We start from the raw sequence: 11,945 nt of genomic DNA, 5'->3' as shown, positions 1-11,945 counted from the left end.
TATCTTCCGCTACTGAGGCCAATTTGTCCTAGAACACTGTATAAAGAAATAATTTAGGCCAAATTTTCTGAAAAATTTCAAATCCCTTGTGAAAACACTTCTTCAGTCATGAGAACAAACTCTTTTGGTGCTTGAAATAGGATATGAATACAGTAGCCTAATAGATAAGTGTAGAAAACAAGTCTAAAATGAAATCTTGTAAAATCGCCTTTTGAGCATAAATGTTGTTTTTAAATGAGAAATTAGCTTTTTTTCTCTTCAAACAAAAATATTTACTAAATAAACAGAAAACACACAATTTACATTGTTCATATAATGTGTGTTGTCACTGTGTCTGTGCTGTGTGAAAGGTAAAAAAAAAAAAAAGTGTAAGAGCTTAACAGGTCTGTATACAGAGCTGGAGCTGAGTTTAAGTCTGAACTTTCGCATATATATATTTTTTTAAATAATCCTGCTCATCAGATGAGTCAAAACTTTCAGCGTCTGAAGCACCGTCATCACCGCTTCTCTCGCTCTCCAAACGATTCTGCGGGTTTGAAGCTTCACCGTTGTTTTAATTGACAAGTTCGGTCTCCTCTGCCGTCTCTCTCCATGCCAGCCGCTTTAGGTAAACCATGGATTCAACCAATTACGCACAGTGAGAGGGGACGATGCGGGCACTATGCTCTGTTATTGGCTCTCAAACCCTGGCTGTGAATAACGTAGGTCATCGAGGGCGGGTGTATTTGAAAGAGGAGAGCCGTCCCTCGGTCACGGGAGCAGTTAAACCGCGTTTCTACGGCGTAAAATGACCGAAATATAAACAAAAACATATCAAGACTGTCGCGTAAACGCGCGCGCCGACCTCAGTGTTAAAATGACTTGAATTGAACCCCAGTACCTTCTGATCATGTGGCCCCACCTGACGGCTGAGGCCCTAAACAACCGCATAGAGTGTTTATGCCAGGGGCCGGCCCTGATTAGTAGGGGAAGTGTGTCACTAATATTAAGCTCAAACCAACTACTGAGGTGTCACAGTAAGAGATTATGACATAGCCTAATGTCTTGATTATGAGCCAACATGCAAATTATATCAGGTCCCTAAAAGCCAACAGCTAAATGGAATCCAGCCATCATCAATTCATCATTTTGGATTGTAATTTTCCTATTGTGACATGTTGTAATGTACAGTTGATGAACCGGCCTATATGATGACCTACATACAATTAATCAGTTTTACACAACAGGCCTCAACAGGTTACATGGCCCAATACTCACAGGTGTGAGTCATCAGACGTTGAGACATTGAGATGTCTTCCTCTCTTTACATAGTCTTTCGATCGTATTTGAGCAATAATATGAATGTATTTGAACTTTCAGTTTATAGGATAGTCATACTGTAAGAGTTTAGATTTGAATCTGAGATAATCCACTCACCCCCACTGTTGCCACATTGGGGTTGTTCAAACCCCCCACCTATTCCAATCATTGCTCTGTCATAGCTGTGTGGTGCAGGACTTGCCCAATTGTAAATTCAGGATTCAAAAGACATTAGCCTAATTCTTATTGTTGGGAATCCTTGTTGACCATGTATATGAAACTTGCTGTACCATGCAAAATTAAAAAAGAAATAATGGCTCATCCAAATCAAAATAATGCTTAAAATCTTACACCGGTGAATGAAGGAGATTTCCATTGGCCCACAATCCTTCCTGTGGGATGAACCAGTGAGTCTGTGTCAGTCAGTGACTCACAATATCAACCTGTCACCCTGCTGAGACACAAATGAATCTCTGTGCTGCTGTCTTTACGGACTCTCCCATTCACTGTTTAGTACATTTGAATACTGTGTGTGGATGCAAGTGGGTTGTAACTTGTGTGTGTGTTTGTGAGAGTGGAAGGGGTAGCATTTGTGTGTGTGCATCTCTTGAATAGCCTGCATTCATCCAGTTTTCCTCTATACACTACAGAGCTATTATATCACAGAACACTTCATTGTGGGTCAGTGGGTTAAAGTAAAATGAATAGTCAAGTGACACTGAAGTGTGCTGGTAAGAACCAGTTTAGACGTACAGTACACAACGTCATAAGATCGCTGACAGAGGGAGGAATAATCAGCCAAAAAATTAGCAAGCAACAAAGCTACAAGTCTTTGGATGTCTTGGAAGTAAAAAAAAAAATTGGGCCTGCAAATCAATTTATGACAGTCCTGTACTCCAAATACTCCCCTGACCTTCTTTAATAAAGTGGACTATATAGTGATCCATTTTTAACTGCAAAGAATCCAAGTTTATTAGGTATGTGGTGGTTAAGTCCCATGGAGTTGACATAATTTGAATTAAAAAGTTGACAAAAGTCGCAAATTATGATTTAGACTTGTTAAAGAAAAAAAATTTTTTCACAGAGCCAAGGTGATGTCTTCTATTTGCTTGCCTTTCAGTTTGCAGTAGGTTAAGAAAACAAATCTAAAGTTTCAGAAGCTGGAAAAAGTATGTTTTGCCTGAAAAAATTTAAATAATTAGTCAGACTCAAAAGGAAACAAAACATTCATTTTGTTCAATGACTGATCATTTAATTGAATGGTGACTGAATTTAGGTTCTGGGTAAAGATGAGCATTTAAGGTAGGCTACATGAGTTTTTTTCTTTTATTCTGATTACGAACATGTTCCTGATCCTGATTATACATTATTTTGGGCATTTTCCGAACATTATATTCTGGTTTCTGACCTTGATTTCGTACTAGTATGAACAATTAAGTATTTTATTAGAGGGCAATTCATACAACAAAATTACACTAGAGCATGAGCATGTTTCATTAAGTGTCATCATTTGCTACATGTTGTATCTTTTAGGAGACCCACACCTCCACACCAGGTGAAGAAAGAAAAGGCACAAAGTGGCACCAGTGAACGGATTTAATTACAAAGAGGAACCCACAGTGACAAAACAAGAACAGCTACTTACAGAAAGAAACTCTTGATAGACTGTAACCAGGACAACTACAAGAGGTTGTCCAGAGCCAACGACAAACAGAGTTTTGGCCAGATGGTTGTTTTTCTTCCTGTTGACGTCTGTAACAAGGCAAACATTAATTTCTTTAAAAAAAACAACAACAACAAAAAAAACTATTCTTTCTTCTTTCAGTCAGCCTGGTCACAACAGAAGCAATCTCATCTTCTTCTGAAAAGATCTATGACAGTTATAATTTAAACATGACTGACAGCGCATGCCAGAGGGAGGAGAAAAATACAAACAAAAACAAACCTTACACAAATATATAAAAATATGCCATTAGATTCATATCAACAATTGAGGACTGTGGGTGCACTATTTACAGAAAAAAGGCAATATATACCAATATTTACAACAATATAGACTTTTGTTCACATACGGGCACGAGGAGGTTGCTGGAAGTGATGATAGGATGAGTCTGATGTGATGGTGAAAATTGGGTCTTCGTTTCTTGGCACACAACATGCTTCATTCTCTCAATCCTCGTCAAATTAGCATTGAGTTTTACTTCATTTCTAATGCGCAGTGTATTTGAGTGTGTGCATGCCTATGTTTAAGCTCAAACACTGTGATCCAACCCTCCAGTGCAACAAAATAAGATTATTCAGTCATGTATACGTATGCGAGTAGCTACTGAGGGAATATAAAACTTAAGGCAGAATTGAAAGAAAATCTAACTTCCTGAATTAACTAACTCAGAAGTTATTGCTAACTATGGCAGCACTTTTGAGAAAATCATGAATAGGACCATCAAAGTGAAGGATTTTCAGCCCAGGTTTCAGACTGGTCAAAGAGCTATGACCCCTATGTTTGCTGCTCAACTTTTGTTTGATGAATTTGCTGATATCCGCAAAGATAGCACGCAGATGTTTTACTGTTCAAAGAAAATATACTAACTTCATTCTGCAGAGAGCTCTCCATTGCCCTACAGCCAGCATAGATATACAGCATTTCCATGGGTAACTAGCTCTTGGCACTGAGAACACAAACATGAAGTTTGCTGTGCATCACACAGAACATTAAAACAATTGCATTTGCTACCTTAACATTACATAGACACAGTTTGACATTCTGGGCCATAACCTTGTTCACTTTCTTGCCAAGAGTGAGGTATGATACCACTTTCATGTCTGTACGATAAAGAATACGCTGTTAGGTTAGCTTAGCTTAACACATAAAATGGAAATGGGGGATGTGAGCATGCTACCTCAGGCTTATTTTGGAACTACACAGTTTTTCTTACAGTTTGGGCTTTGTATACTTTATAGAGGCAATATACAGCCAAACATGATAATTATCTAGCTCTAGCAGTGTTTAGTTGGTGGTTTTCACCTTGCCCATTTCCAGTAGGCCTCTTATAGTGAGCTAGGCTAACTATATTGTGGCTTTAGTGTTATATCAAACAAACATGAAAAGAGGCATGGATCCTTTCACTGAACTCTAGTCAAGAAACCATATGAACATACTCCCCAAACTCTTCCTTTAAGTTAACTCAAAATGTCTTACTTTCCTCCATATTAATTGTTGGCAGATAATCACAAACAAGCTATATTGTTTTTTTTTACACTTCTCAACTGAATGACAGAGCACTTGTGGAAGGTCCACAGACACATGCCAATCGACCTTTACATTTACGGAGGCAGAGAACTCACTAGATAGCTAGCAGCTATCACAATGATCAGCTAATCCTCTTTACCGTTAGCCCTGCTCACATTAGGAGAGTTAATCCTATGTGGATGTGTTTGGAAGTGAGAAAGCTGAGGTGAAGTGCCCAGATGGCTGGTTAAGGTGCAGTGAGGTTTCCTAGGCTTGGAGGGATCAAAGACAATCACTGCTTAGCCCCACAGCCTGGGGCTAGTGTGTGTGTGTGTGTGTGTGTGTGTGTGTGTGTGTGTGTGTGTGTGTGTGTGTGTGTGTGTAAGGACAAGTCAGAGTCATCCTACGCTTCCACAGACATCTGCTGTAAGTCAAAGGAGAGCTGCCTTTCTGGTGTGTGTGTTAGTGTGTAAAATGGCTTAGCTTTTAACCTTCTGAAGGCACGTGCTGGTGCTCAACATTTGTCCTTCTGACCTACTCTGTCTCACATGCACTCTCAACAGTCAATACTGAGATGTGCAATTGTGTGGGTCTGTGCTTTAAGGGGTGCAACAAAATGTACTATATTTCATGCAACCAAAACGCCACATTGCACACCACTGAACTGAAAAACAACTGAGATGTTAAGCAAAAAAAACCTATCATTTGGCACCTAAACAGGCAACAGAGTAACTGTGTTCCCTGTTGGCCCATCAGACAACATGAAGTGAAATTTGGGATTGAGCTGGATGATTCACAGTCCTGTCTCTCAAGAGTCATACCACTCCAACATCCTGTTTTGTGTATGAGGTGGTGACGTATCGTTCCACTGAAAGTGAGCATGTCTGCTTACTGAGGCCACACCATGATGGTTTATCTGCTATGGTAATCAAGCCACAACTTCCTTGTTCTACAAAACAAAAAAGAAAAAGTGAAAGCTGCATCTTCTATAAATTAAGTGCTGTAAAAGAAGGCGCTAAAATCAAAACCATAAATACTGTACATAACTATCTCTACCTGCTACAACAGCCTAGTGTCACCTCTGCTATGGAAATCAGCAGCACTAGTCCTGATTTCTCTCTTGACCGAACGTTCAACAATCATGGCAAAAGAAATCTTTTCGGATCCCTTAATGTCAAAACTTTAACACATACAAGGCTTCACATAGTCATGGTAAAGAGGAATGTGTCCAATGCAGCTTTTTCTACCAGTAGTGGGACATTGCTTCATCTACGTTCATATCATCTTAAACTGGCAGCAAAATTAAATAAGAAAAATGTGATCTGTGGGAAAATACACATTCATGCTTTTCATAAATGTCTTCTGATTCAGCAAGTGAAGGCTGTGCATTAATGTATGCGACTGTGTGCATGTGATTATAGTCTTGTTAGATACCCTTGCCCTATATTGCACTTAAATGATGCTCTTATTTACTCTGCCTCCCCAGGAGAAAAGATGATTTAGGCAGTCTCATATCTATGCAGCAGCAGTGAGAATGGAGAAGATAGTATTACATCCCTACTGGGGGTAGAAAGATCTGGTCTCAGATTAGTGGCTGTTGTTCAGCCCTGGCCAGTCAGGTTTAAGGAGGAATTTAGCTGGTCCTTTTCTCCTTAAGAAGCTTAAAGACATTGACTGAACCTCTCAATATTGGACTCCAGCTGTGAAAACAAACACTAACTCAGACTCAGAATATCCATCAGAGTATAGTCTCTGTTTCATTCATACATATTTTATCATGACATTTTCCTCTGCTCATCAGAAGACTCTTTTATCTGAGGTTCAGGTTAGGATGACACAATGATGGAGTAAAGGGCCGATGTAAAAGTCCAAAAAAAAAACCTAAGAAAATGTCAAAGGACAAGTACATACTTCCCTCCTGTAGACTCATGTTCTGGATAGTCCAAGTTCTCCTCTATCTCTTTCCTTCCTGTGAAAGTGTGGAAACGTCACTGTTTCCTTTGCTCTCCTCTGTCTTGTGTTTCTGTCAGTAAAGACTTGAGCTCGTAGACGACACTCGCAGATGCCAAAAAATGAAATACACGCGCACAGACGCCACTCAAGTGAGGAACAACACACACCGTCAGAAACATTAACACAAGAAAACTGGGCTTGAAGTGATCGTATTCATTTGTAAGTTCAGGAGGGAGTTGACAGCCATATTATGCACATAGAGACTGGAGGACCGAGCAGAAGACCAAAACCACAACACCAAAAAAGTTAGAAGTCCACTGGGGGAGGGGGGCAGGAGCCTGTGAGCCGCTCTCAGCTCGAGGGAGGTTGGGGTCGGTTGTTAAAAATTGGGATCAATTGTCTCAGACCCTCCAAAGCAAAAGATGGTTGGTACTGTCGTCCCGTCCGACTGTTTCACTGCTATTGGTCAGTCTGAAATCCTCATAGCCATCGCCGCCAGAAATGACTAGATGATTTGTTTTTGGAGGGATGTGGGCTGAGGTCCTGCGACGCGTGGAGTCACGTCTTTGAAGGTTCGCATCAGCGGTGCTGCCACTCTGGTTGCCTAAGACAGAATGTAGAAAAGGTTGCATATTAAAGTTAATAATACATAATATTTGATAAAGTTGTCTTACAAGAATCCCACTCTAAATATGGTATGTATATATAAGAGAAAAGTATTGATTGCTGATACAAATGTCTTAAAAAGGCAGTAGAAACCTGTGGATTCGGTTGTTGGAGGAGGAAAGTTCATGTCAAATCCCTCCGGTAGTTCGATTGATGTCAGGAACCGTACGTGGCCTGTGTGTCCATGAGCAGAGCCCATCGGCACAAGGGGAGATTTCAGCGTCCCAGCCCCAGTTCCTGAGCTCACGGCTGGGATTGCCAATGTAAGAACCACCCCTGTAGAGAAAGACAGACTTGAAATATGCTTTGAATCCAAGAAATAATTTAAAACATTTCAAGAAGTTACAATGGGGCTGCTCCAGCTCACACACACACTCTACATAGAGTTTGCAGTCTATTGGAATATTGGATTTCTTGTTGTAATTTTAACTTAAGTGGTGACTCCACATGCAACTGCTAAAACGGTTAAAAAATATTCATATTCATATTTTTCCTGTGTGTATTGTATTCAGATTTATACTCAACATAGACCGTTATAGTGGGAGCTGTCAGAGCCATGATTCTCCATAGCAGTTCAGTGACGTCAACTCCCACACGTATGCAACAAAAGACAGTTTTTTCCTGGTGTTGGAATAAAACAAAAGAGTTTTTACCTGCACTTGTGCCAATCCACAGCAGATCCTTACAGGCCAGTAATGCTGTGATTCTCAGACAGGCAGCTTTGTGCTGTCTGATGATGGCATCAGCACCTGAGGAGAAGAACATGGAACAATGACACACAGCACACAACAACACACAGATGGTATTTGCATTAATAAATAGATACCAACATTTTTTATGGTTGCTTCATCCTGGGACTTTCTTATACAGTTGATACGATACCTAAGCTTCTTCTCACTGTGCTTTGCCCACACAGAGCTCCTTTCTGATCTCTTATCTACTGTACAGTATGCACCTACAACCCTGTTATCTCTCTACATATCCATCATCTGTATTTACCTGCGAGCATCTTGTGGACAGCAGGTGCCACGTCCACCTCTGTCAGGCTCTCCCAGGTCTGAGCGTGGTACAGTTTGACCTGTGCACTGCCCTGCAACGCCAGCCACACACCCTGACCGTACGCCACCATGCATGTCACACACCGACTGCTGTCAGTGCCCACTTGGAACCAGTGCTATGAGGGAGGAAGAAAAAGAGAGGTGTAAATAAAACGTTTTATACTTGTGAATAAGTCTGTGGTGTATAATATTGATGATCCACATCTTCACACACTCGCCCTGTTCTCACCTCTTGTACCAGTGTAGCTGTGTTGATGATAAGGACTCTGTTCTGTGAGCCACACCAAAGCTTCCCTCCCACAGGAACCATTTTGGTGACAGGACTAGTGGGCGCGCCCAAAACTAACGTCTGAGAAGACTGTGCGTCCCAGAAACTACCTGCAGATGTAAATTGACATTAATGGGAATTAAAAAGTGAAAAAAAAGAGCAAACAAAACAACAACGATTGTGTTTTAAGTAACAAACCACATTTCACATAAAATGAAAGCATCTGATCTTTAAGACAGTTTCTGAATCGTTGTTGTAGTTGATGGGGTTACAACAACATACTTGATGTCCAGAAGTCTATCTACAAAGTATTTACAGTAGGCCAAAACGTTATGATGAGGGGAAATTATATGAAAAACAACTTCAGTTGCATGTTTTTCCAGCCTTTCTTAACTACAGTCACATCCACACTTCAGCTTACCTGCTTCTCTCTGATAGACAATCACCTCTCCATTGGCCAAAGACACAAACACTTTGTTGTCCAAATACCTGAGGGAGGGAAAAAAATGTATACGTATATAATTAGAAGAAAAACACATTATCTCTCAATCTGCATTTTTAACTGTCCACTACAGCTTTAATTCCAGTTATATCTATGTTTTTTTAAAGCATCAGAAGAACCAGACAGACTTACAGTATACAGAGGATAGAAGCTGAGTGTTGCATCTTCATGCTGTTTTTACGGTTGCGGATGTTGTCTGATGACTGGTACACGTGAATGCTAAGAGAAACAAGAAGCATGAGGAGATGAGGGTTAACTCCAGTGTTGCACTTTAGATATTTCCACACGACAAGACTACATTTCCACACAGATGAATATTACAATTATTACATGGTGAATGTGTATCTGTGTATCCACAAGTTTCCGAACGTCATCTATGGTCAAAACTGGAAGCCAGTTTTGCATTTCCGGTGGAATTTTACGTTTCCATGGTTTTCAGTCGTTGTCATAGTTGCGGTAAATGCATGGATCTTTTAACGCTGGCTTTTAACACGGATGTCAATTTGTGTGATATCCATTGTTAAAAGCTAGTGTGATGATCCATGCGTTTTACAGATTTTCATTGAAATTTTTTTTTTTTTTTTTAAATCCACTGCGACTACCGAAACCATGGAAACGTAAACATAAAATTCCACCGGAAGAGCAAAACCGGCACACGTTTTTGATGTTCAGAAAAAGGTGGATAGCTTTAATGATGTGTTCATCTGAGCCATTCTCAAACCACTTTTAAATTCAAACAACTGGTGTGTTAATGCACTGCTATACAACGCACCATCCATCCTCTGTGCCCAGCCACACTGAGCTCTGATAGGCCTCGGGGTCGATGCTGAGCAGGTCCTCCAGGCTCGCCCTGGTGAAAGACCCCCGGGAGGAGCGACGCATGGCGCGGCCATCCATGGGGCTCTCCGTCTGGGCTCGATTCCCTCCGCTGACCCCCAACATCCCTGGAGCTCCATAAGAACTTGCCACTGGGAACTCCTGCTCCTCCTCACTGCTAGTGGTCTCTGTAGCCATGTCCTTGGAGCCCGGACCCTCATCGTCTATGAAAAGAGATAACACAGTGTGTGAGAGCCTGGGAGAAGCAGAGAGGATGGTGTGTGTGTGTGTGTGTGTGTGTATAATTATGTTTTTACTCACTGCCATAGCTGGATGAGATGGTGGAGTGACTGGCCTGACTCTGTAGAGTGGATGAAGGACTCGGTGAATCCTCGTCATCTGTGTCATCGCTGTCAAACGGAACAAGCTCCGCCCCTGGTCCTGAAAATATCCAATCAGCTGATCAGTTGACATTGATGCCCTTACTGTCTCTGATATTGTACATGCCTCTATAGACCAACCTGTAGGCTGCTCTGTCAGCTCAAGAGATGAATGAGAGATCGATATATGGAGTTGCTGACCAGGTACTCTGGAGGCAGGGGCCGGGGCGGGCTCTGATCCACGCTCCCTAAAGGTGAAGAGTGATTGGTAAATCGAACAGACCAAACTCAGGTGAGTAGCTGACACCGACTATAGAGTTTAAATACAGTCCTTTCACTCCAATAAGATGTGTTTTCACTTTAAAAAAGAAAATGCAGATGATGACTAAAAAAGAACACAGTGTACAAGTGTACTGATTTATAGACTTGTCAGGTAAATGGTAATTAGTAAAATAAGATGTTAACTACTGAGACTATTTTGGATGTTCAAACCTTTTAGAGACTTTGAGCATAATATGAGAGATGGATCTAATCTATATAGGCTTCACAAATAACTCAGAGCTTTGCAACTCTGCAAGTGGGTGTGTTTTGTGTTTGGTTTTGTGTGTGTGTGTGTGTGTGTGTGTGTGTGTGTGTGTGTGTGTGTGTGTGTGTGTGTGTGTGTGTGTGTGTGCACTGACCTTCCCTTGAGTCCTGGTACAGCAGCGATGCAGATGATCCTCGCTGAGCAAACAGCAATACAGGCCTCCACTGTAGGTTCATCTTTGATGTTTAGCAGACACACCTGCCAAGAAAAATGATTTAAACATCTACAGCATAAAGCACTGTATAAAATTCATATAATATTGTTTTCTCATCAGAGAAACATGAGGAATCATCACATATACAGTGTTATCCTCACCTGTCCCACATATCCATCACTGTTACACACCCACACTTCACAGCCGCTGTCAGGACAGCTGTGGCTGGGAGAGGCGCATGAAAACTGCAACAAGCAACAAATTCTGATTAGAATTGGATTTTTAACATTTATAAAGACAGATCAAGACTTTCATCTTCACACATAAAAGATTGTAAAATAGATATCCCTGTCGCTCTCACCTGCATTCCACTACGTGTTTTCATTATAGGAATTGCCTTCAGAAACTCTGGGTCCCACTGGTCCTTATTCATAGCTAATAGGAAAAAAAAGACACAGTAAATTAGGCTGTTTAGAAAAAGGAGCTCTATGCCTAATGAAGCCATGTCAGAATCACTAACAGTAAAATAATAATTATGGGAATAAAAAGGCACTCAAAATCACATCTCTCTCTCTCTCTCTGGTGTCTGTTTTGTTTGCTGCAGAAAAGACAATGACAATGTCTCTCATAATAAAGCTTATTCAATGACCTAGTTTCTTCTTGGCTTCCTCGAAAGCCTGTTCGAAGTTGGAGCGTGCGTCAGGCGAGGTAAATTCAAAGACAAAGGTGCTCTCAGCTGAGGCGGTGGTGAACTCCAGTTTTGTGGGCAGGAAGGTCATACTGAAGGCCAAAGACTGTTTCTCTGACAGCTCCCTGTGCACCGACGCCATCAGATCCTTGATCACCTCGTCTAGGGACTGAGAGAGACGGGAATGAAAAAGACAGGAAACGAATGTGAGAGTCTGTACAGGCTTATCAAACACTAAATGGCTTTATGGCCACCAGGAATATGTGGACATTTAAGTTGACAGGTAAAGAGACCGAAATCTGGGAAGATTTAGCTGCTGTTTGCATGTATGTGTGTGGTCCACAGT

The 11,945-nt window shown here is 41.1% G+C and overlaps 1 protein-coding gene across 1 annotated transcript in view; it reads right to left on the bottom strand.

Annotated features, from left to right (window-relative positions):
- Positions 1-2,900: 2,900 nt before the first annotated feature.
- arhgef17 (Rho guanine nucleotide exchange factor (GEF) 17) overlaps positions 2,901-11,945 on the bottom strand; it is a gene marked incomplete at its 5' end in the record, with an annotated part of 68,503 nt that continues 59,458 nt past the window's right edge. The window contains 14 exons of the mRNA XM_083985447.1: positions 2,901-7,085; positions 7,241-7,423; positions 7,801-7,896; positions 8,147-8,321; positions 8,435-8,583; positions 8,895-8,962; positions 9,108-9,194; positions 9,748-10,015; positions 10,113-10,232; positions 10,313-10,419; positions 10,852-10,955; positions 11,073-11,156; positions 11,273-11,346; positions 11,561-11,768. Coding sequence (XP_083841573.1) covers positions 6,883-7,085; positions 7,241-7,423; positions 7,801-7,896; positions 8,147-8,321; positions 8,435-8,583; positions 8,895-8,962; positions 9,108-9,194; positions 9,748-10,015; positions 10,113-10,232; positions 10,313-10,419; positions 10,852-10,955; positions 11,073-11,156; positions 11,273-11,346; positions 11,561-11,768 — 1,926 coding nt within the window. The 3' untranslated portion in view covers positions 2,901-6,882. The remainder of the gene's footprint in view (positions 7,086-7,240; positions 7,424-7,800; positions 7,897-8,146; positions 8,322-8,434; positions 8,584-8,894; positions 8,963-9,107; positions 9,195-9,747; positions 10,016-10,112; positions 10,233-10,312; positions 10,420-10,851; positions 10,956-11,072; positions 11,157-11,272; positions 11,347-11,560; positions 11,769-11,945) is intronic.

This window comes from Trachurus trachurus, assembly GCF_905171665.1.
Source record: "Trachurus trachurus genome assembly, chromosome: 13".
Lineage (NCBI taxonomy): Eukaryota > Metazoa > Chordata > Actinopteri > Carangiformes > Carangidae > Trachurus > Trachurus trachurus.
Note: the sequence above shows the minus strand (reverse complement) of the source record. Positions and strands in the feature narration are given on the sequence as shown.